General features: G+C 36.2%; 1 protein-coding gene across 1 annotated transcript; it reads left to right on the top strand.

The window, feature by feature from the left end:
- The first annotated feature begins 3,948 nt into the window (after positions 1-3,948).
- On the top strand, positions 3,949-24,586 carry LOC113702766 (uncharacterized). Its single transcript, XM_027223900.2, has 22 exons — positions 3,949-5,253; positions 9,943-10,058; positions 11,189-11,394; positions 11,858-11,977; positions 12,934-13,062; positions 13,169-13,294; positions 13,839-13,894; positions 13,970-14,069; positions 14,152-14,269; positions 14,491-14,700; positions 16,159-16,474; positions 17,505-17,598; positions 18,006-18,114; positions 19,176-19,447; positions 19,602-19,729; positions 20,012-20,246; positions 21,263-21,451; positions 21,729-22,018; positions 22,935-23,142; positions 23,298-23,540; positions 23,814-23,893; positions 24,002-24,586. The coding sequence occupies exons 1-22, from the start codon at positions 4,379-4,381 to the stop codon at positions 24,147-24,149; spliced, it is 4,368 nt and encodes a 1,455-aa protein (XP_027079701.2). The 5' UTR covers positions 3,949-4,378; the 3' UTR covers positions 24,150-24,586.
- Positions 24,587-24,976: the final 390 nt, after the last annotated feature.

Below are 24,976 nucleotides of genomic sequence, written 5' to 3'. Positions count from 1 at the left end.
AAGTCACATTTGCGATGGGGTGTTAATTGTATATCCCACATTGATATTCTAAGGATTTCTAACCATATATATTATATAAGATGTTGAGGCACTTCACTCATAACCAATTGGTTTTGGGACTTTGTCAAGTCACGAAGTAGAAAGAAATGTTCATGATCCAATCATTTGGCGAATAGTCATTATCTAGTCACTGGTTTTGTTTTGGAAGGTTTCAATGTTGCTTGATAAAAAATTGAAAGTGATGGCAACCTTACACTGGAATAAATTTTTATGTACAAAGTCACATACCTTTCGTCCGTTTTGTTACCCTATGAAATGTAGGATGCCAAAGTCAACAATGGTTGCCAATGGGATATAGGCACTTTATTTGCTGGAAGATTAGGGATTTTACTCGTTAGAGCTAAATGCCATTTGGTGTTAGTGTAAAAGCCTAAGAGATTTGCTCTTCAAATTTGGACCACAGACATACATGAAAGAGAGTTTGTTTTGGACCAAATAAGCTTTAGGTGCACTAGTCTACATTGTTATTCATTTCTGCTTTTGAATTTTTGAACTCCTATTCAATGCTAATAAGTGATTTAGGTTAGTCAATACACATGTTTTTGAAAACTAAACCCGCAAAACCAACTGTAGGGGCCAAGCATACAAACTAGGACTTCTTGATGTACTCTTATCCTTCATTTCTAAGACATAAACGGGGCCTTATCTGTAACAAATATTTTAAGGAAATTCGACGGTCCAAAACTAAGGTATAGTCACTTTCACATAATTTTACACTTAGTTTAATGTTTTTGACCGTTTATATTCAACTAATAGTATGATACTTTTTTCTTTTTTTTTTTTTTAAATGAGTGGTTTTGAATATAGTATATTCCGTTTACACTCCCTTCCACCTTACAACTCAACCCAATTTTCTTCCAACAGCCTTTCAAAACAATTATAGCAATTAGTAGAATTGCAAACGCGTCAAATTACTCGCGAGCCTCTTGTGAGTTAGTGAGTTTGGTCAACATCAAACTGGAGTCGAGTTCGAGCACAGAAAAACTTTTGTGTTTGGATTGCATTTTCCGTCATTTTTTATGGAAAAATTACTGTAGCGATTTGATATATGTGAGGGAAAAAGGTGATAGGGAAATGTGATCACGGAAAACGACAATATTTTCCGACGGAAACAAGCAATCCAAACATGGCTTAGTTCATTAGTTCGCGAGTCGCTCGATTATATTAAGATATATATTTTTTTATTTTAATAATAATAAATTTACATATATATATCTAGTGTTTTATTATTTGTTAAGAAAAAAAATACTATTTTATTTATTATTTTAAAAATAAAATAAAATAATAATAATAATTTTTTTAAAAACTTGAGTGGGCTCGAGTTCTAACTTGGCTTGGCTCAAATTTAAGGTCAAATTCGAACTCGAGTTTTACATTGAGAGATCGATGAGCTCAAATTTGGTAAAATTGAGTCGAGACTTAACTCGATTAGACCAAAACTTGATTCGTTTCGATTCATTTGCAATCTTAATCACTAGCGTACAGGACACACCCAATGTATGTGCAATTTAGAAATAAATTATTTCTTGTATGAACTTATTTTACATATATATTTTTTAATTAATGAACATGATTTTGCTCTTTTAAGATTTTTTCTTTTAAGAGTGTAATTATATGTTGTGTGTTTATGAGTAGTTATAATGAAAATAAGTTTTGTTTGAAAAGATATGCTCTGGTAGTTATAATGAAAATAAGTTATGATCAGGATAAAATTTAGGTCGTATAAAGCCAAAAATGAAAGTTCAAAAAGTGACAAAACAACATTTACATCAAAACTCAAGTTTCCCACTTTATATATAGTAAGTATAGATATATACGATATTAGAAAATTAACTACATATGGTATATGTCGAGGTAAGTACCTGTAAATTGAGTCATATCAACGCTTTTTGCGAAGGCCTCTGTGTGACGTATCATTTTCTTTATATCGCGATCTGACATAGTGGGTGGCATTGTTAACAGGATCAAGCAAGATCATTTTGTGATATCCTTTGATAATTTCACTTTCTCAACATTTTCCTCTTGAGGGATTCTGCATTTATACATAGAATTTCAATTTTGAAAAATGGTTGTTAATTAATATTTTAGATAACCTGACCCCGTTTGGCAAGTGAGTTTTTTGGGTGTTTGTCTAAAACTTTACTGTAGGTTACTGTAGAAGTTTTTTTTAAAAAATTTTGAAATATGTTTTGTTTTTAATATTTTGAAATGTATAGTTTAAAAACTTTGAGAAGTTTTTTGAGATTACTGTAGCTAAAGTTTTTAAAAAACTTGTAGCAGATAAACTCGGTAGACAGCGAAATTGCTATATTTTTCGTAAACATATTTTCCAATCACCTTTTTACCTCACATATATCAAATCGTTACTGTAATTTTTCTACAAAAAATCCAGAAGAATGCAATCCAAACAAGGCCACATCGTGACTTAAAATTAAGTTAATAATTATAAGAAAGGCTTACATGTAAGAAGCTTAAGCATTCTTGCAAGGAGAGATTCTAAACCCAATAGATAAAATTAGAATTCTAAATGAGTTCCTTGTTCGTTATATTTTTGACCATTCCCTTACTTTAGGAACTTAAGAACTAACAAAATACCGAAATTTTCTTATGATCAGAAGAAAAGAAAACAAGAAAATAGAAAAAGAGTTAAAACATCTCATTAATCACCCCATCAATAAATAAAGAAGTAATTTATCTTTATCATACTTTGTAGACAAAGAAAGACAAAAGGATACATATGTCCCTTGAAAATCCTCTCATTCTCAGTCACTCCTTCATATTTTTTTTACCTCTTTTTTTTTTTCTCTGTAAAAAATGTCAAATCATAATTTAAATTCCCCCGACAAAACAAAGAGACAAAAGTATAGAACAAGGGTGCCATCACAATTTGTAATTAGTACAATTGCAAACTTTGACTGAAAGTGGCCCAATCAGCCATGCACTCAACCTTAGTGTCAATGAGTCAATCTAATCTTCCTCCTCATTAAACTACGAATCAGCCCCCAATCACAAACATGAGACATTTGTGCAAGGAAACAACTTATCACTTATCACGCTGCCCTATTTTAGACAAAAGAAAAGAAAAGAAAAGAAAAGAAAAGAATCTCTCTATTCCTTGATTAAGATATAAAGAAGAAGATATAAGATGTATGTAATAAGAGGAAGAATCACAGAAAGCCAAGAAAAAATAGGAAAGGGAAAGAGAGACAAAGATGAAAAAAGAAAGGCATAATTTCAAAAAATTGTCCTGAGATTTTTCATAATAATATCACTCAGTTCTCCTATTCAAATTTTTAAAATTTCACTTACCTCGCGTATCAGTTTGATAAGACTAAAATATTCCCATCACAGGTCAAAAAGTGACAACATTACCCCTAGCTCTTAATAATTGCTTAACCAAAAAATAAAATAAAATTTTAAACAAAAATATGTGGATTAGAGAAAAATAAATTGATATCTAATAATGGTCCATATTTCTCTATATCGAGGTCATGGTGGGACGACAAAGAACGTGGTAAATTAAATTTAGTCAAAATCAACCACTTAGAAGGATTATAGTGAGTGATGGAGCCCTTGGAGATAATTATGAGGGAGTTAAGAAATTTTTTTTAGGAAATATATTTTAATAAATAATCTCCTTATATGTGTGAATTTTTCGAGATGTAAATATTTTGAGGGAGGTACGTGAGATTTTAAAAACTTCAATGGGGCCGACTGATACTACTATGAATAATTTCAGGGCAAGTTTCTGAAATTATCCCAAAAAGAAAACGTCATCACAATTTATTATTTATTTATAAAATTCAACACCAAGTTTTTAACGGATGTGATTGTTCTGATCAGTCATGCTTTCTACCTCAAAATCTCAGTCTAATCTTTAACCCCTTCACCATCCTCTCATTAATAAACCACTAACCCAATGTTCAGCTCCCCAATTTCTCTAGTCTCCTATCTAATCAGTAATCAGTCGCCCCCTTAACCCTTTACCTTTATTGCCCTCTCTTTTTGCTCTCCTCATATTCGATTTTCCCCAAAAACTGCCTCCCTCTTTTCTTCGCTCTGCAGAATCCGCTAGGGAGTAGTTGTCTTTGGCTCCTCACCAGAAACCCCTTTTTCTAGGGCATTCTCCGTTCCCAAAGCGCCACTTTTTTCCATCCGCACCGGCATATATCAAACAGTTAAACCGCATTTGGAACGAAAAACTAACAAACTTTTCTGGTGGGTTTTGTTTTCGAGCAAAAAATTCCACCGATGATGCAATCCATTTCTCCCTCTCCCAACCATCATTTCTGATGAATATTCCCATTTTCATCAGTCAATGGCGTCTTCTTCACCTTTTGACATGTCTGTACTTCCTTTCACTTTACTCTTAGTGGTGACACTAATAGTAGGCTTGCTTCCGATTCCTAGCTGCGGTTATGGTACTTTAGTCCAGGACGGTGGCGGAGACGCCGATTTTGACTTAGATGACGACTCCGGCGACTTCGATTCATTCTTGTTTCACCGGGATTACTCACCTCCGGCGCCACCGCCACCGCCTCCTCATCCGCCGTCGGTGACTTGCGAAGCTGATCTCGGAGGAGTTGGTTCGTTAGATACTACTTGCAATATAGTTTCTAGTTTGAATATCAGTGATAACGTGTATATACAAGGGAAGGGGAATTTTAATATTCTTCCCAATATTACGGTTAATTGCATGTTTCCGGGTTGCGAGCTAGTGATAAATGTCTCTGGGAACTTTACTTTGGGTCAGAATTCGACTATTTTTGCTGGAACTTTTGATTTGACGGCAGATAATGCTACTTTTTCGAATGGGTCAGTTGTGAATACTACTGGTTTAGCCGGTGATCCTCCTCCCCAGACGAGCGGGACACCCCAGGGGGTGGATGGTGCTGGTGGGGGTTATGGGGGACGAGGTGCGGCTTGTTTGTTGGACCAGGAGAAGCTTCCAGATGATGTATGGGGTGGGGATGCATATGGGTGGTCATATTTGCAGGATCCTTGTAGCTATGGGAGTAAAGGTGGGACAACAAACAGGGAGGTGGATTATGGTGGGGGTGGAGGTGGGATAATTCAAATGAAAGTGCTTAAGCTTTTGGAAGTTAATGGGAGCTTGCTCGCTGACGGTGGTGATGGAGGAAGCAAAGGAGGAGGCGGGTCAGGTGGTAGCATCTACATCAAGGCCTTTAAGATGTAACTATTCTCCTCTTTGCCTTTTTAATTGGATTTTGTAGAAACGTCTACTTTAGATTGTAGAGTTGAAAAGACAGAGAATACTTAGCATGTAGACTTGCGTTTGGCCTTTAAAAACTTGTTTTCGTTTTCTTAATATGTGTAGACTCTGTGAGTAGATTTACCACGTTTTATGGTTTTATTATGTATATCAATTGGTAGTTGCATCCACATTCATACTTTGTATTCAGAATGTTGTTAATATTGGATTACACTTGGAAATCCATATAAGTGGTTTCTCCTTGCCGCACTTAGTGGAATTGTTGAATTTGACTTAGAATCTGATGAGAATTGAAGACAGAAAATTGTATATAATTTTGTTTTATTGCACTTTTCTTGACCCTCATTTAGGGATTTTGTCCTCGGATCATTGTTTTCTGGGTGATTTAGGTGAACATATTTCTCCTTTGGCTTCTTTTGTTTTTAAATTTTACTGGTGAGCCGAACTCCTTTTGTTATCATTTGAGCCTTTTCTGTAGATGATACAAATAATGTCATCCTTTACGTTGATTAGAAACACAAGGAATCAAAGGAAAACTGGGATTTCACTCAATTTGAATTTAAAACGATTGTTTGGAGGTGGTTCATGCAAAGAATGACGGAGTAAAATCATTGTTGGAAGTTCAAATTTCCTTGAGTTTGTTAAAAGAATGAAAACTTCAAAGTGTTACATGTTAACTAATATCCTGTTCTTTGGGGCCGATTAAGTTTGTTTTAGCATGGAGTGTCTTATAAGCTTTGGATTATGGTATTGTTTGCTCATAGGTTGGAGAGAATGTAGAAGACTGTTGTTTCTTGAAACTCAAGCATTTATTATTATTATTTGCTGTTGTCATCATAATTTTAATTCTTTTCAACCTATGTAAATCCCATTTGCCTGCAAAAGCAACTTTTTCGCTACCTGAAACTCTGATTTTAGCTTGACTGTGTAGTAATCATTAATGTTTTCTGGCTTATTTGGTTTCTCTACTAGATTATTGGCTTTTTAAGTAAAATGAAGAACATTAAGTGGTTAGGGGGCATTTCTCTTTTGGAAACACCTTGGCATGCTGATCTCTATCCAACAAGTTGGCAGTGGTTGATAGGTTTGCTAAGAGAACTTGCTTATATTCTTGCCTAAAGTTAAAAGCTGAAACATTGGAATCTGGAAGTTATTTTAAATGCTGGCAGTTCAAGTTGCTGATAAAAATGAAACCATATCCTTCTGTTAACCAATATGGCAGCCTAAGTTGAGAAATCAATGTGGCAAATACTTCAATTTAACTTAAGAATGATTGCTGTATGTGAATTTTCTTTGAGACGTCCAGTTAGCTTCTCTTTAAATGTTACTTTTCATTTAGATTGTTAGTGTTTATTTTATCTTCTTGATTAGCTATTCTTCTGCTTCTTCTTCTTCTTTTAATTTAGTTTTCTATTTTTCAATAGACTTCTACTTTTTGAATGCCATAGTTGGTCCATTAATATATGAGTAATCAAATATTATAGGAGAAAGCTATTTGATTAATAAATGTAAATAAGTAGCATATGATGAACTTATTTTAATTAGACCTCAGAACAAAGGTGTTCTGATGAACAGTCATATATACTGTCAGAAACATAATAACAATTTTTCATGTATTTGAGAGACAGAAGGTTGGGGGGGGGTGTTGGGGGGCAGTATGAGAGGGATATTTTGGCATTCTGCATGAGAGGAGGTTGTGTGTGTGTCTGAGTTATTTTTTAAACATAACCGAGTGACAAAAAGCTAGACTGTTAAACAGTTCAACAAATTAAGTGGTATTCTCTTTTGTTTCTATAAAAAAATAACTGGTTCTTTATGTATTATTTGTTTGGAAAAGTATCATGTTGAACTGGATGAATATAACAAACTCACAATTCATTCATGGCTTTATCTGTTTAAAAAGTTAAGTGATTTTTTTTTTTTGGTTTGTGGGAAAAAAAGAACTGGTGCTTAATGTATCAATTGATCGGAAAAGTATCATATTGCTCAGGATGAATGTAAAAACTTGCGATTCATTCACTTCCAGCACTTAAATACAGTTTTCAGACAGACAGTACATTTTCCTTATTCCTTTTCCCTCCTTTGCAAGACTTTGAATTATTGTCAGGTTTCCGTCTTTTGTGTTTTTTCACTTTACAGGTGTAAACCCGGCAGAGTTAAGCAGAGATTACCTACGCAAGGTTTTTTGTAATATAAAACTCTCTAAAGCTATGGGCTTATAATTGTTAACATTTTGGAGGTCAACTTTAAGATCAATTTTTTTTTTTGAAGGTTGTTTTGAGTTTTATTATTGGACTTGTCTAAAGGACAGTGATTTGTTCTAAAATGATTTTCAATACCTGATTTTAGCTCTTGATTCTGGAAAAGCTGTTATTTTAAAGTTCTCAATTGCTTTCCAATACCTGTTCACACCTTTTTTGAGGCAAAAAATCTGAAAAATCGGAAGCAGCATAGCAGGTTTTTTTGCCTTCTGATTTTGCTTCTGAAAATCAGAAGCCATTGAGAAGCACCCAATACTCAGTTACAAGCTTGGACCGGAGCTGATACAGTTTTAATGCCAAGCATTTTCATTTACAGCCTCATTCTTCTAGAGTCATTTAGGATACATAACATTGCTTAACAACAAATCGCATTAATAAACTGGTCAGGTATTATGTAGGTAAACAATAAGCCCATGCATAAAATATCCTTTGTTTTGCAAGCTAAAAGATCCATTTGGAAGTTATGTTGTTCGCATAATTGGTAGCGTCGTAATCAACCTAAAAAGATGTATCAATGGTCAACTATGTCTCGTCTTTTTTAATTGACAATTGTGATTAGTGCTAGGTCTTAAGCTTGACATTAATAGCCTTGAAATTTTACTGATCCTGACACATACTTTAGGGTCTTGTTTTTGAGGTGGTGTGAAAGCATCTAACTGCTGTTAAACTGCTTAAGCTTTTGGCCAGTTTTGTGGTGTTCCCCTTTACTGCATTTCACTGGGATTTGGATTTTTACAATTTACAATGAGGAATTTTGTTAGGTTGGGGCAATGCTGATGTGTAGAGAGATTGTTTTACAAGGTTTTTTCTTGGAATAGGATTGGTGCAGTGGTCATATGGGTTTTTTGCCCTCCCAAAAATGAATAACAAATGTTATCTCCAAATTAATAAGAACTAGAGCAAGGAAAAGTGGAAAAAATCATACACGTGTAGATGAACTTCAGGGATAGAGATTCCCAATACTAAGGTAGAAAATAAAAGAAGTTACTTATGGTTTAATACCTTTTAGCATATAAAAGTGGAAAACAGATATTGAGAACATTGTGAAATATGCACAGGAAAGTGTAATTTCTTCTAATGCAGGTTCTTTGCGAGTGCATGGTAAATAGCTGGATATAAGCGTTCAACCATGAAACTGGTGTATCTTGGTTGATTTCTGGACAACATTTGCAAAAACTTATATTGCCACTTGTCAAATCCATTTCAGTTCTCGCTATATATTGTCCTTTTTCTTTATACTGGAAATTTGTATTCTGCATGTTACTAAATATCAATAGGAGCTCTCCTGTTATGTGCATTAGTATCAATTGGTTTGGTCTATTGCATGCTGAAGACTATTTGAGAGGGGGAGAGAGGGAGGCATCTGGATTTTCTTTGTGGGAGGGGAACTTCCCTTCAAAAGCTACACTAAGCTAATGCCCCAGTCAAGCTGACAGCCTGTCATGAAGTGGGTTTGGAGTCTTTTGCAATACTTTGTATTTTTGGAGTCCGTCCTGGAGAAATGAGAATTTGCTATAAACCCATTGCTTTTTTTGAACAGAGTGTAATTCGGAATGAGAATTTGAGTTTTACCTATTATCTTAGTTCTATTTTTTTCAATTTTATTTGTGTTTTTACTAATTCTAGTAGAACTTAATCTTCAAACGACTTTGTTGATGCTAATACTTGTTATAGTTACTGTATAAGGCTGCTAAACAGTTGCATTGCAGTAGTGATAAATTGGGTTTGTTTGGATAGGAGGTTATTTGAAATAATTACTGTAGCACTTTTTGTGATGTGATGTATGTGAGATAAAAAGGTCGTTGGAAATTGTGTGTATGATGCAAGCAAAACAAAATTTGAGATTTTTATTTGAAAGTCTTGCAATCCAAACATACCCATTATATTTCATGGTTCCTGACATACGATTTTTGGTTCTAGGGATATGCTAATATGATCTAGATCAGTGTTTCAAGCACAATGTTTCTTGTTCATAGAGTGGATGAGTTCACTAATAATCTAGAATTGTACATGGTCTGTTTACTGTCATGTAATTGTGTCACAGTCCATATCTATCCATTTTACGAGTTCTTTTGTGCATATAATTATCTAAAATTTTTGTCTATTTGCTGGAGAATGTCATTCTATTGAATAATAATCTTTTATTGGTTCTCTGATGCTTTTTTTTTTTTTTTTTTGGGTCCAACTTATTGAATAGGAATAATAGGATTGTGGCTTAGCTGTCATGACACAAGCCAAAATTTTTGCAATTACTTTCTCATATATGCTATTGGTTTCTGAAATTATTCTTATCTTTGTGAGTTATAATCAATTTATTAGCACCTTTAGTACTCATGAGTATTGATAATGTAGTTTTATTCTAAAGTACGACAATTTTTGCAAGTTTAGGATTGGGAGTGGTTATATCAGTGCATGTGGAGGTAATGGCTTTGCTGGTGGAGGTGGCGGAAGAGTATCTGTTGATGTTTTTAGCCACCATGAGGATCCGGAAATTTTTGCATATGGTATGATTCATAATATGATTTTCTTGTGGTAAAAGTTTTCCAAGCTGTAAGCCAAACATGATATTGCTCTTTATCCATAATTGTTTGAAGTTTCATTAGTTCTTTCAGTGCTGGAAAATACTATATCTGCAATTTGACTTTTCTTCTGATGTCCACTTTTTTGATTGCTAGATAATCAGTCTCCTTTTTATGCTACTCACCTCTGTAATAATAATGTTGCAGATCTTTCTATCCTTAGTTGCTTTTTTCTTAAACGTGGGGCTTTTATTTCTGTCTTAATTATCTAAATTGGATCCTGTTGGCTTTTTCTGTACCATAATTTAGAGTTGAAGCTCAGGATAAATTGAATGCTTTGAAGGGCATTATTGAAGGTTGAACCTGTGATATATTTGTTTATAGCTCCATATTTTGCTTATATCCGTTGTGGTAAACCCTAAAAAGGGAGCAATTGGGGAGGCTTTTTCTTCATCCTATTTGTTGACAGCAACAGGTTTCTACACATATGGCCATCTAGTGTTTACCAGAGATGACAAGTCTATATTTGTGAGAGGTGAAAAGAGATTAGAGAAGGGGTTCATTTCATTGGAACTTTTGTATAGCCAAATTAATCTGTTGGGAAGTTTTGTCATAAAATTGATGAGGTAACGAGGCTGGGGGGCTATGTTACTCAGACTCTTCACTTTTCCCTGCTGTACCCCTATCTGACTCATCATTTTGCACCAGAGTAACCATGTCGGCAGGAGTCAGTAGCCGAGTCCAAGTAACATAGCTTGAGGGATTATCATAGACTCTCTCTGTCCTTTTTTTGGGAATAATTTTTGTTGCATATACTACTAACCTGTTTGTTGGTAGCTTATTTCGGGCTTTTTTCAAAGCAATGGTCTTCCGTGGTCTGGTTGTAATCCTACTGTACATTCTCTGGTCTCTTAGAATTGGCCTTGCTTGGATATGTCATCATCAGCCTGGGCTATGCCTTGAATAGGATAACAAGTGGATGAGAGTTTGTTCCTGTTTTGATCTAAAACATCAAATGAGTACAATAATTTGCTGGTTATTGCCTTAAATTTACCCAGCTTTAAATGTGGAATGTGGATTTAGTGTGCATGCTGAGTTAATTTCTGTTCTTACAGGAGGAAGCAGTCGTGGCTGCCAAGAAAACGCTGGTGCAGCGGGGAGCATTTATGATGCTGTTCCGCGCAGTCTTACTATTGACAATTACAACAAATCTACAGATACAGACACACTTCTTTTGGACTTTCCTCAACCATTTTTGACAAATATCTACATCCAAAATCAGGCCAAGGCCTCTGTTCCCTTGCTTTGGAGTCGTGTTCAGGTCTATAAATTTAGTCTTTCTTACTTTCTTAGTGACATAGTCAGAACCTATTTATTTGTTCAGATTTATCTTAAAACTCTTTTGGATAATAAGGAGACAAATTGACATCAAATAAAAGTGGAAAGTCAAATCAAGCACTAGCGATGTCCATGCCTATGCGTGCCTTGTTCTGTTTGTGATGTGCCTTCTGTGTTAGCAGATCTGAATACTTTCAACTATTATATACTTTGGAACTAATGTAATGTATTGGTTCTCTCATTGGATATTTTGTATGTTGTTCTGCTATTTGTGTCCTTGGCCATGTGTGCCTTACTATATCTGCAGATATGATTATTTTCAGTTATTATTAGCTTTTGGAATTGAAGCTAATGCATTGACTGTCAGTGGATATTCAGTACATTATTCTGCTTTTTTCCATTGAATTATTCAAGTACTTGATGTATCTGTAATTCTTATGTCTTAGGTCCAAGGGCAAATTAGCCTCTTGTCTGGTGGAGAACTGAGCTTTGGATTGGCACATTATTCTATGTCAGAATTTGAAATATTGGCCGAAGAACTGTTAATGAGTGATTCTGTTATTAAGGTAGCGGTAACCTTTTTCTTTTTCATTGGATACTGGCAACATTTTATGTTTTCTTTGTTGTATCATACTGATATGATGAGATGGTGTGTTTCTAAATGATTCTCCTGCAATTAATTTTTTGGAAGCATGTTCCTCTACTTTTCTCCCTTTATCTGTTGTTTTTAGACATATATTCACATTTTTCTCTCTGTGTGGTTGTGTTTCTACTGGTTTAAAGTTCTTGTAGACTTAGCGGGTGCATGCAGTTATAAAATTCTGTGCACTTAATGCAGCATGAATTCTTGTCCATGTTTTTCCTTTCAAGCTCTATTGTCAGGACATGCTGCAGTCTACCAGTTCTATGTGGAGTTGTGATATTTCATATAGGCCCTCTTGAGGAAGCTTTAGGTAGTCCCCATCTTTAGTTGTGCAAACTAAGTCAAGGACAGTCCTAAAACTCTAAGTAGACATCCAAGTTGGGATGGATGAAGCACTGGCTGACCCATTTTATGGTCACGGTGATGATTGGGTACAGAGTAAGGAAAATTTATGTTTGATGAAGATAAAATAGTTGGAAAAGTGATTTTTCATAATTAAACCTCAAGTATTGTGTTTGTTTATTTCTCATGATCTTCACTGCAGAAATCTTGAAGGAAGTCTATACAGGTAAATGGTTATTTACTTGTGTTTCAGATCATTACAGAGTGACTATGCAACAGAAAAAAATCATAACCATGACAAAATAAATGTGGATGGAGTAGTACAATTCATTCTAGATGTGCTCTTAACATGGGTTTTTTGTTTTAACAATTTGGCTTTTTTCATTATTCTTGAATACAGAAGTTTTTATGCATTGTTTGCATGTGGCCTCTTGTAGGTTGACATGACCATATTCTTTTTGCAATTTGATCTCGCTAGAATACTTTTATTTAATTTGGTAGGTAGCCTTGTATGATCGCCTTTTTTCGGCCTTTCAGGTTTTTGGGGCTCTCCGTATGTCTGTTAAAATGTTTCTGATGTGGAATTCGAGAATGCTAATTGATGGTGAAGGAGATGAAAATGTTGAAACCTCAATGCTTGAAGCTAGTAATCTTATTGTTCTTAAGGTGCTCTAGTTATTCTACTTCAGTTTACTGGTATGCCGTCTTGCTTTGGATCCTCATGACTTGTTTGACCTTTTCTTAATTTCCCTCTTCCTGGCTTCCATAACAGGAGTCATCTATTATTCACTCCAATGCTAATCTAGGGGTGCACGGGCAAGGTTTGTTAAATTTGTCTGGACCAGGAGATTGCATTGAAGCAGAACGCCTGGTTTTGTCGTTGTTTTATAGTATACATGTAAGCAATTTGTGGCATGATATTTCTATTCATTCATTACCTTCAGCATCCATGAGATTGAATATGTTGGATGGTTTTACGTAAAGTTATTTAAAAAAAAAGTAGTGCCTTTGGTGAGAACAAGATGTTTGGTTAGATCCAAATACTGCTTGGTTCATTTGTTTGGTTTTAAGCCTTTCAGGTTGCTATTCTACTCTTTTCCCTGGTTTAGTCAAAGTTGGAATTGTATGCTATTTTGTTAGTTTTCTCTCTCTCTCTCTCTCATGCGTTTGTGTATAAACACATGCATGCAAACATCTATCTATGTGACTATGTCTCTCGCTCAAATACGTGTTTGACTACAAAAAGGTTTCTACTCTTGCATAATTATGCACAATCAAAGTAAGTTGAAGGATTCATTGCTCTTTTTTTTGGTTAAACTATTATATACTGCTAATATCTGTGCTTAACTCTAAAGTTGCATGGTAGTTTTTTCCAGAAGTGTGTACAAAATACTTTATACAATATCAGTTGACTCCTTTGACTTTTCTGTTTCTGGATACAGGTTGGTCCTGGATCTGTTTTACGTGGTCCTTTAGAGAATGCCTCAACTGAAGCTGTGTAAGTTGAATAATTGTTGCATAGTATCTCAAATATGCAACTATTTTAATCTATATTTGTGTTGTTCTTTTATAGGACACCAAAGTTGCATTGTGATCAGAATGATTGTCCAGTTGAACTCCTCCATCCACCCGAAGATTGCAATGTGAACTCTTCACTGTCTTTCACTCTTCAGGTGGAGTTTTTCTTGTTCTGCATTCTATTGGGATATAGTTTTTTTCACTTCCGTGAGGTCTCAAGTTGGTTTGTCTCTGCAGATTTGCCGAGTTGAAGATATCCTTGTTGAAGGCCTCGTGATAGGATCTGTTGTTCATTTCCATAGAGCCAGAACTATTAGTGTCCCTTCTTCTGGAACAATAAGCACAACTGGGATGGGTATAATTGCATCTGAGTTCCTTTTTAATTACCATATTCAAAGTGTATCTCCTACCTTGCCATCAGGCGGGCATTATTTAACATTTGAGTGTGATTGGCGTGGCCCTTCGTCATCTGTATTTAGCATGAAAATGAATCTGTTTTCAAAACCTTGCGAATTTGGCATACATGTGGTTTATTATTGTTCCAGGGCCTTACCAGTGATGTTTTTTGTTCCTCAGGTTGCATTGGAGGTGTGGGACAAGGGACATTTTCAGATAGTGGTATTGGCAGTGGTGGTGGGCATGGTGGTAGAGGTGGAATGGGATGCTTCAATAATAGCTGCATTGAGGGGGGTATGTCATATGGGGATGCTAATTTACCTTGTGAGCTGGGAAGTGGGAGTGGAAATGAAAGCCTAACTAGTGCAAATGCTGGTGGTGGCATTTTAGGTCAGCTCATCTCTCTAAAGTGGACTGTCTTTGGTCCAAATGTTGATGTTGTAGCACTTTGGGAAACTCTTTCATTTTTATTTAAAAAATGAGCCAACAGGAACCAGAAGGTCATACTGCGTTAAAAATTTCAAATTTTGTCTAACCAAGTTGGAAGCATGCTGTCAAAAAATGATGACAGTATTAGAATTCTGACTTGTGGAGATAACTGGTTTTCTTGGCTCTTAGCTTCTTGGTATTTAATTGAGTTCAAATTGTGATTGTCTCACTTTGTAGACTAATCTAAACAATTGTGTGTACTGTTAGAAACATCACATGAGACAATTAATACTTTAATGGATATACTTTGTAAATTTGGGAGATGGTTACCCAAGCATTAAGTGTTCCTTCCAGGAAATCTGTAGTCTCCATATAGCTGAATGAAGAAAGGGGTCTTGTCAGATTTTCCTGCTGCACAGGATGCTTAAACATATTGCTGAAGTCAACCTGTTTTTCTAGTCATAGTTTGTTTGGTTCATTGTGTACATCCTAGGACTTTTCTCCCATTAGGAATTAGGTATTTTACTTGCAGCAGCATTGGAGTTAGTTTTGTGTGTTGATCTTGGGTAAGAATTATGTCATTAACCTGATAGTTATATTTACAGAAATTTTCATTAACAGAGTTTGAGTAAAATGTATGTTTTGCTTGAATAACAGTGATTTTTTATATTTAAACTATTGTAAAGCTAAATGTACTTCAGTTTCATTGTCGGCATCTACAGCTACATGTTTCCTTAACTTTTGGTTTTAGAACTTGCTCATTTATTCTTGCTAGATTGTATTCTTGTTCTCAATGTTGCAAATTAGTCCATATAACCTTTCAAATGTGTTTCCTATTTAGACCATATTTTGAAAATTACCCAGCGAAGTTTTTTTATTTGTTTTAAATGTTACATTTGTTGTGAACTTTAAGATTCTGATTGTATTTGCTTCTATTACACGGTCTGCTACTGAATCGCAGGGAGGTGGAAAGTACCCATCTCTTTCTTCTTTGAAACCTGGTACTATGAGTAAGTTAAGGAGGTACTTGCCATTTGCAAGCTTAATAATGCATTTGTGTTGAGATGGAGATTCTTGCCATTTGCAGGCCTCATGAATTAATCGTTTCGGTCTCTCTGCAAATTTGCAAGCTTAATAAACCATCTATAGTTTTTGGTAGCTCCGTCAATAGACTATTACTTGTCATTTTTCAAGTATTTATTTATTTATTTTTAAAATTTTCCATTCTGATTTGTTTAATGAAGATCTTTTAAATCTGTAATTTCTTGTGAGTGGAGAAATGAACAGCTTATACTGCTGACAATTTCATTGAAATATGTGTCTTTGAAGTTTATGCATGGCTTTCTGAATGTTGAAATGATCTCGTCTGTGTTGCACTGCTTCCTTGATTATTCATTTTTTTCCCCTTGATTCATGAAGTGATGGGTTCATGGGAGCATCCACTGGTAAGTTTATCTGTTGAAGGTTCGGTTAAAGCTGATGGAGACGGTTCTGGAGGACAGTTGAAAAGCAAAGACAGTTTCCATCCTGGGGGAGGTTCTGGTGGAACAATCTTACTGTTTTTGCATTCCCTGGATCTTGGTGAGTCTGGTGCTATGTCTAGTGCTGGGGGTCATGGCAGTGTTGGTGGTGGTGGTGGAGGTGGTGGGGGGAGAATTCACTTCCATTGGTCAGATATTCCAACTGGAGACATGTATCAGCCCATAGCTACTGTAAATGGAAGCATCCTGACCAGGTTAGTGGAAATAGTAATTGTACATTTTTTATGTGATGCATGATCTACAATCTCTCGTTGAATTTAGTTGCTGCCACATTGGACTTGTGTGGTATTCTGATATAAGATGAGGTGGTTGTCTCCAACTTTTGGCAGATATTTTGCTCCTCATTGTCGTAAAAAACATGAGGATGTGGTGCTAATGTATTAATAATTTTAGTTTAGGTCCAGACTAAGAGATATGTATGCTAAAATGTTGTCTTAGAAAATTAATGAAATTGGTGAACAAAGTTTGACACAAGAACAAAATGCAGGTGAAGCATGGATAACCCCCACAATCTGAACCTCTATGCAACTGAGATGTTTATTTGTGGTTTGGACATCTTTTGAATTTATTTTAGGAAGATATCAAAATGAAGCCCATAGTTTTTCTTACACAATTTGCATGCAGCTGATAATTTCCCTGCAATTTCTAAAATTTTTAAAATCGACTTCGGTAGATGTAGCTTCAAGAAGTCAATACCAAACTGAAGATTCCGCAATTGGTGCCTTGCATGTTTCGAATATATGATTCTGTCTCCCACTTCAATGCTGCAACCCACTGTTTGAATGATGATTCATTCTTCTCATGAATTTTTGCTTTATACCTAACCATGATGATCCTTGATTTTCAAGGAGACTGCAAAAACCCAATTGCCACTCCATCCATGAGGGTAAAGTTATGATTAGTGTGTTGCCTGTTAAACTGTTGTCAAGATGTTTCTCACTATCAGGTCTAATCGTCTTTTGTACATACCCACTCAGATGTAGTAAGTACCAAGCTTTCATTTCCATTTGCTGACATCTTTCATGTGGCTGAAGACTCTTTTTATTTAAAAAACAGCAGGGCCAGTTTCTTTGGTATCTGCTGATTGTGCCTTCAAGTAGTTTCAGATTCTTGTTTCTGTAATCTTTTATTAATTCATAATTGTGAAAGGTGATGATTGATTAGTTTCTTTACTACTAGTTCATTGTGCCTCAAAGTACATTAACCAGTGTGCTTCTACTTTAGAGGTGGGATTGGGGTGGACCAATGTAATGCTGGGGAAGCTGGAACCATTACGGGGAAAGCTTGTCCAAAAGGTCTTTTTGGAGTATTTTGTGAGGTATGTTAATCTTGTAACTTCTTGTGATATTGTCAGCATAATTATTTTTTGAAGCATTCTTTTTTCTGCCATCGTTCATTTTCTGTTTGCTTCTGAGTAAAATATGTTTTATACTTGTTGCTTCCATTTGTTTTTAGTGTGTACATTACCCAGAAACTAAGTATATACTTTTCTGTAGACTGAACAAAAGTTTTTTTTTTTGGGGGGGGGGGGATTTGGCTATTTAATGAATCTCACATCATACTGTTTACATGGTTTTCGACCTTTTTGTTCTTTATTATATTGATCTCCAAAGGTTCAAACCTGAAGCAGAAAGAGAACTTTCTGAAAATATTTCATTTCTGTTCTTGGAACTGCCATCCCATTTGTTGGTTAATTCATGGATATCATATTTTGTGATTCTACAGGAATGTCCAGCTGGCACATATAAGAATGTATCAGGATCTGATAGCTCTCTCTGTTTCCCATGCCCTAGCAATGAGCTTCCTCATCGTGCTACTTATGTTTTGGTCCGAGGTATTTCTTGTATAATGCCTTCGATTTTTTTTTAACACATTTGATGAGCTGCATAGGGTTTATATACAATTTAACTGCAATTACCATTGATGCTATTCAGAGAATTAGACAAATGATGGATACTTATACAATGCCTGGGAATTGTGATCCTCTGTGTTTGTTTTTTGCTTTCGCGGCTAATTTGTTCCTGGAGTTCGCTCTTGACTTTTAACTTATTTTGGAACTTTACATCTTCATTTGGCCTGAGAATTTGGGGACAGTATCTATAGTAAATTAGAGTCCGGAGGCACTTTAGGGGGGGAAGTTGGTTGTAGTGGAGCACAAGACATAAGCCTGATTTTCAGGAGATGATTTATTATCAAAACCATTTACTCCCTCCCTCACATCAACTCGTCATGCTTTTTATTTTGGTTTGTCCTGAAATAGATATTAGCTTAACACCCTCCAACTTATACCTTTCCTTATGTGGGCCCAAGAACAAAGAGAGAATTTTTCAGTCCTTACAATGGCATATATATGCATTGTATCAGTTGAGTGGTGCATGCATTTGCCTAAACCTCAAATAGCTAACAATATATCTGTTGGGTATCGTGTTTCATCAGCCTCATTTGGGCAGCCCCTGGGGGGGAGGGGGGGGAGGGAGGGGAGGGGGAACCTATGTGGGCAACTTGGATAAATTTTGAAAAGCAAAACATGATCTACTGACATCTCTCCCCATTCATAAAATTTATGTTCCTGTAAATATACTGTCTTTTCGCAATGGAGGGTGTACCTGTTTCACGCGTGAGTCTTGATTTTGTTGGCTTTGTTAATTCTAGTGGAACATATTTAATGCTTGCGAATGCGTATAGATGCAAATATTTCAGCTTAGGGAATGTATTATTGGAGTTTTTTTTTTTTTCAAAATAAGTCTTAAGAGTTTTATAAAGAGGGTAGGACTGTAAATGTATCCCTCATTTTGCTTCTTGGTAAAGGTGTTTAAGCGAACATTTGGTTGTGGCAGTGAGGTTGATCTTTTAATTTTTGTGCTAATGTAATGTTTCACCACATCCCTACTGCAGGCGGCATTACTGAAACACCTTGTCCATATCAATGTCTTTCAGAGAGGTATCACATGCCTCACTGTTACACTGCCCTTGAGGAGTTGATGTACACATTTGGAGGGCCTTGGCTTTTTGGTCTTCTCCTATTGGGTCTCCTCATTTTATTAGCCCTGGTCCTCAGCGTTGCACGAATGAAGTTTGTTGGGGTTGATGAATTACCAGGTCCTGGGCCCACACGGCATGGCTCCCAAATTGATCATTCATTTCCATTCCTGGAGTCACTTAATGAGGTATTCTCTGGATGACATTGCATTATCCTATCTTGCTATAATGACTGATGTATGGACTCAAAATAATATAACAAGATTGTGACTGATCTAATATCTAGACAATTTCAGCCAGCATTGAAAGGACTAAAAGTCTGATACATGTCAAAACTTTCAGGTTTTGGAGACGAATAGAGTTGAGGAGTCACAGAGTCACGTACATAGAATGTATTTTCTGGGTCCTAATACTTTTGGTGAACCCTGGCATCTTCCTCATACACCTCCTGAAGAAATAAAAGAAATTGTGTAAGTTTTAGTTTAAGGCCTGTTGTAGTTCTCTTATAGTTATGCATCTGGTCCGAATGCATTCCAAATATATTTATATCCGAGATCAAGCCTTGGGTTTATTAATTTGTTTATACATACTAAGGACCCATGTTTGTCATCTCTCTGTTTCCGAAATTTCCTCTTCTGGGCTTTGCAGTTGGTGGATGGGATTTTTTTTAGATATACATTCTTTTAGATCTTAGATTAGTTCTCACTAAAAGTATGATGAAATTGTTTTGCATTTGAAAATTGAATTTGTAGGTATGAAGGTGCATTCAACACATTTGTAGATGAGATCAATGCTATAGCAGCATATCAGTGGTGGGAAGGATCAGTGCATAGCATTCTATGTATTGTTGCATATCCTCTTGCATGGTCGTGGCAGCAATGGCGCCGTAGGATCAAGTTACAACGTCTCCGTGAGTTTGTGAGATCAGAATATGATCATGCTTGTTTACGTTCTTGTCGGTCCCGTGCTCTCTATGAAGGGCTTAAGGTTAGCTTTTTGCTCAATAGAAAAGAGGAATTTAGGTAGTTATACATGTTTTGCATAATTCTGTTCAGTCTCTTGAGGAGTTCAAGTGCATTATGATATGTCTTTCAATTTGCTCTTATTTGTGGTGGTCAATTGGACATTAGTCAGCTCTTTTGTTCACTTTTGGGAGTTTCCTTGTTTGATTGGGATGTTTCCTTTTGACTTAGCGGCATACTACTATATTTTAGAGCTTCAATTATACCTTGTTAGTGTCAGCAAATTATTTACTATAGGAGCCTATGAAAAGGACATACATATTATTGATGAAGGGCGGAAGGTGGTTTTGGGGGTTGGCCAGGACTGGAAGCAGAATCCATAGGCTCTACCAATTCACAGTCATAATCTTTGAGAAATTAATAGTAAGGGGAAAAGTTAGTACGAGGAAAAAAAGTATTCAATTGTTGATAGGTCTGTTTTATTGTTGTTTCTTTCAATTGCTGGGTGAAGTAATGGATAAGTATACGAGATTTGATCAGGGGAACTTCTGGCACAATGTGTTTTCTGGATGGAAATAATTGCATACTAGCTCTTTGATATGACTCATTTGGTTGTTTCTAGCTCTCTGCTTTCCCACATTCTGACTTTTTTCTGTAAATACAATAGGAAAGTTGTAAATAACAGATGATACTAATTCAATAGAAATAGTAAGCTGATTAGCCATTCTGCTTTTATTTCTTTTCCAAAACTGGATGTAATTGATTCTTAAGGCCACCTCAAAAAATAAAGACTTGGCTTTTCTTCAGGTGAATTGTGGTGTATTATTTGTTCTCCTTTTTTAGCTTCTTATGTTTGTTTATTCATTATTTCTCTCTAAAGCACTATTTCCTGGCTAGCTATTGTCATTACTACAAAACATAGTACTGTTTTTGGAGCGAATGTTGCAGAACCCTTGTTTATCTGATTAAAAGTATTTCCATTGTCCAGAGCAACCTAAATGTGAATTGATACTAACATACTCGAGCTTTTTCAATTTTTAGGTAGCTGCTACATCTGACCTAATGCTTGCATATATGGACTTCTTTCTTGGTGGGGATGAGAAAAGAAGTGATCTACCTCCTCGTCTTCATCAAAGGTTTCCTATGTATTTGCTGTTTGGAGGTGATGGAAGTTACATGGCTCCCTTCTCACTTCACAGTGACAATATCACCACTAGTCTTATGAGTCAGGTTTGTCGTGTTATACCGCTTAGGTTTATAGCTGGATGTAGGTAAATGAACCTCAATTGCAAATAGAAAGGCAAGATGTTTTTACTCGGACGGTTTATGTGATATTTTGATTGCCTTGAGATGTTTGATACACTAGAATACAATGCATGAGCTTTTCTTTCTCCTTAGCTTCGAGCAAGTTGGCTTGGCACTGATTTCACTGTTTGTTCACATGTGCTATTCATTAAACTTTTCTACACAAAAATAAGGTATGGTTCTCAAAATTCTTAGTATGCAGGCTGTCCCACCTACCACATGGTTCCGATTTGTTGCTGGTTTGAATGCCCAATTACGCTTAGTACGTCGTGGTTGCCTCAGGTCGACGTTTCGGCCTGTTTTCAAGTGGCTGGAAACTTTTGCCAATCCTGCTTTAAAGATCTATGCCATACATGTAGATCTTGCTTGGTTTCAGACTACCACTGGTGGTTTTTGTCAATATGGGCTTGTGTTATATGCTGTTGATGGAGATACTGGACGTTTGTCTTTTCAAGACCTTGATGGAGCTCTTAGGACTGGGCCTCAGTTACGGTATTGTTCTATACTACACCATTCCAGCAGATTATGTTAGTTGCATGAGTATTTGTTTCAGAAGTCAAGAATGCAAATAGGTGTTCCAAGTGGACATGATTGTTAGTTCTTTTGCGGGTATGATATTGTCAAAAAATTCTGTAGTCAACAGAGCTAATATAAAAAGCTACAAAATAAACTAGTGCAGGCATGAAAGCACATCATCCGAAGAGAAAAATGTGACTTGCGTCTCTAGGAGATTCAGAATCCAGACTAAAAAACCACACCCTTATCCAGCAACAATGATGACTGCCCCTTCCATGGCCATCTCTGTCGTCCCACTATGCTCATAAATACTTTTTTTATTAAAAGAAAAACAGATGGGGGGGGGGATTAAGTTTCTAAATTTCTTTCACTTAGTAATTGCTTTGCCCATCTTGCCAAAAAAAGGGAAAAATTAAGGAGAGTAATTTTTACAATGCAAGGGCATGCTGCAATCCCCCTGATATTAGTAAATGAAAGCTATTGGGATGAGGTCGGCCTGGGAGGTGCCGGTGGTTTTGACTGCTGCATCTAAGACTAAGTCTGGAGTACTTCAATATTTTGTTTAACCAACATTCTCAGTCAAGTGACTAATAGTGGCATGTATTATAATCTGCCAAAAGTTCAGTTGGTAACATTGAAGCATTGCTGGAAAAGCCCGATAGTAGTAGGTAGCTAGATAAATTTTACAAAAGGGTTAAATTGTTTGATTTTTATTTGTCCTGGAACTCTAATACTATTTGCTTTGGGGTAGTCTTCTTAGACGTGCAGATTTCCGGCTGAATTACTCTTGGTTACGGAAAATTTATAGATATTGTTTGCTAACCCTTTTGCCAAATCCCTTGAGCATAACTTCTTCTTTCCCCCCCCCCCTCTTTTTTTTTTCTCGATACAGCGGTAGCACTATTAATTGGGAAGTTCCATCCAGTTTAACAGAAGATTCATTCTTTGGTCTGACTCGTAGAAGCAGTGAAAGTAATGTCAGGCGGAAGATTTATGGTGGGATTCTAGATGTCAACTGCTTAAAGAAAATTGAGGAGAAAAGAGATATACTTTTTGCGCTCTCTTTTCTAATGCATAACACTAAACCTGTTGGCCACCAGGTAGTTGCTCCTCTCTCTCTCTCTCTCTCTCTTTCTGCAAATGCATGCATAGAGGCTGCCTGTGCTGTCTGTGATGGTATTTGTTGCATGTCGTGCTGTTAATATTATTCAAGGTGCTATTTGCTCGCTGAACATGCCTTGCGCCTTTACTGCAGGATCTTGTTGGTTTGGTCATTTCAATGCTACTTCTAGGTGATTTCAGCTTAGTTTTGTTGACTATGCTCCAGCTGTACTCAGTTTCATTGGCCGATGTCTTCGTCTTTTTGTTTATTCTACCATTGGGGATCTTACTTCCATTCCCTACTGGAATCAATGCTCTATTCAGTCATGGACCAAGACATTCAGCCAGTCTTGCCCGTCTGTATGCTTTGTGGAATGTCACATCCCTGATAAATGTTGTAAGTAGCTTATTTTTGTAAATGTTTATTCTAGAATCGTTCTTTAGCACCAATGGCAGGGGGTTGATGCAGATCTTTTAGTTATTATATGCTTCATCTGATTTTTTAACTTTATTTCTGCCGTTATGCTTATTTAAGTTTTCCTTGTGAGTAATCATTTCCAATCTCCCCCCTCCCCCCCTCCCCCAACCCCCAACACACGAGCGCACACAAACAAAATAGCTACAAATTCATGTGATAAATGATTTGTTAAAATTTGAATTCTTGTATCAGGTTGTTGCCTTTGTTTGTGGATATGTCCGTTACACCACCCAATCAAGGAGAAAAATTCCGTACATTCAGCCTTGGAACATGTAAGAGAATTCATTGGCAGTGCTCAATAATTTCATTTAAGGAGTTAGTGCGATTTTGAACAGCAAATGCATGTTCTAAAGTTGTCTCCTTAATTGCTGTGGATGCAGGGATGAAAGTGAATGGTGGATATTTCCTTTTGCTTTGGTTTTGTGTAAATGTATCCAGTCGCAGCTTATAAATTGGCATGTTGCAAATTTGGAGATTCAAGATCGCTCTTTGTATAGCACTGACTTCGAATTGTTCTGGCAATCATGATTTTTACATGTTAACACCATCCAGTTGTTGTTCGGTTCGTGTTGGTGCATTTTCGTTTAACGTGGCCTCAGTGTAGAGTGTAGAAATAGAATGATTAATACAGGAGTAGAAAGGTATTTAGCAAAATGAAAGGAAATTAGAAAATGACGTAGATAGAAAGAGAGAGATAAAAGAGATTGGCATCATGTGTGTAGCTGACCATTTTTGATGTGCAGCTGTAGCTTTTGCAATGTAAATGTAAATGGATATGCGCAAGGAATAGATTTCTTCTAGTTGTTAATTCTTTTCAATTCCAGCAAGAGAGAGTCGTTCATTCTACTTAATAATGCTAATGATTTAGTATGGATGTATTGTATTATTGTCTTCCAGGCCATCGATTCATACATGGTTTTGTTGCCATGCCATCTATTCATATAGAGTTGCTATTGCGGTGGTTATTATTGATCTTCGTACCCTATTTACTGTTTTTTTTTTTGTCGAATGTCAGCAATGCGGTGTGCTTATATGTGATAGCATTGCTCCTGCTTATCGAGTCATTTCAAGCCTACGGCTACCATTTGAGTACCGTTTGAACAGATTTAACTCCTCCCTCGCACAGCTGGGGTTGAAACAAAGTGGTGGCATCAGATATTCTTGGACAATGGTGTGCTTGAGCGTTTGATTTTTGTGGTCTGGTTCACAACTGATTCTTAATTGTCTGATAGCTTTTGTTCCAGCAAGTCTCTTCTAGGGTTGCAAACGAATCGGCTTGTGAGTGGTTCGAGTTAATCAAGGCGAACTCGAGTTTAAAGACATTTATCTCGTTAGCTCGCGAGTTGGTGCGATTA

The sequence above is a fragment of the Coffea arabica genome, chromosome 8e (genome assembly GCF_036785885.1).
Source record: "Coffea arabica cultivar ET-39 chromosome 8e, Coffea Arabica ET-39 HiFi, whole genome shotgun sequence".
Taxonomy (NCBI): domain Eukaryota; kingdom Viridiplantae; phylum Streptophyta; class Magnoliopsida; order Gentianales; family Rubiaceae; genus Coffea; species Coffea arabica.
The sequence above is the reverse complement of the archived record's forward strand: the minus strand, read 5'-3'. Positions and strand labels throughout refer to the sequence as shown.

Excerpts from the sequence above, each read along its gene's own strand:
- LOC113702766 (XM_027223900.2), top strand. The coding sequence starts at position 4,379 with ATGGCGTCTTCTTCACCTTTTGACATGTCTGTACTTCCTTTCACTTTA. Across the intron at positions 14,070-14,151 it reads CACTGTCTTTCACTCTTCAG|ATTTGCCGAGTTGAAGATAT; the intron begins GTGGAGTTTTTC and ends TTGTCTCTGCAG. Across the intron at positions 20,247-21,262 it reads CTCTCTATGAAGGGCTTAAG|GTAGCTGCTACATCTGACCT; the intron begins GTTAGCTTTTTG and ends TTCAATTTTTAG.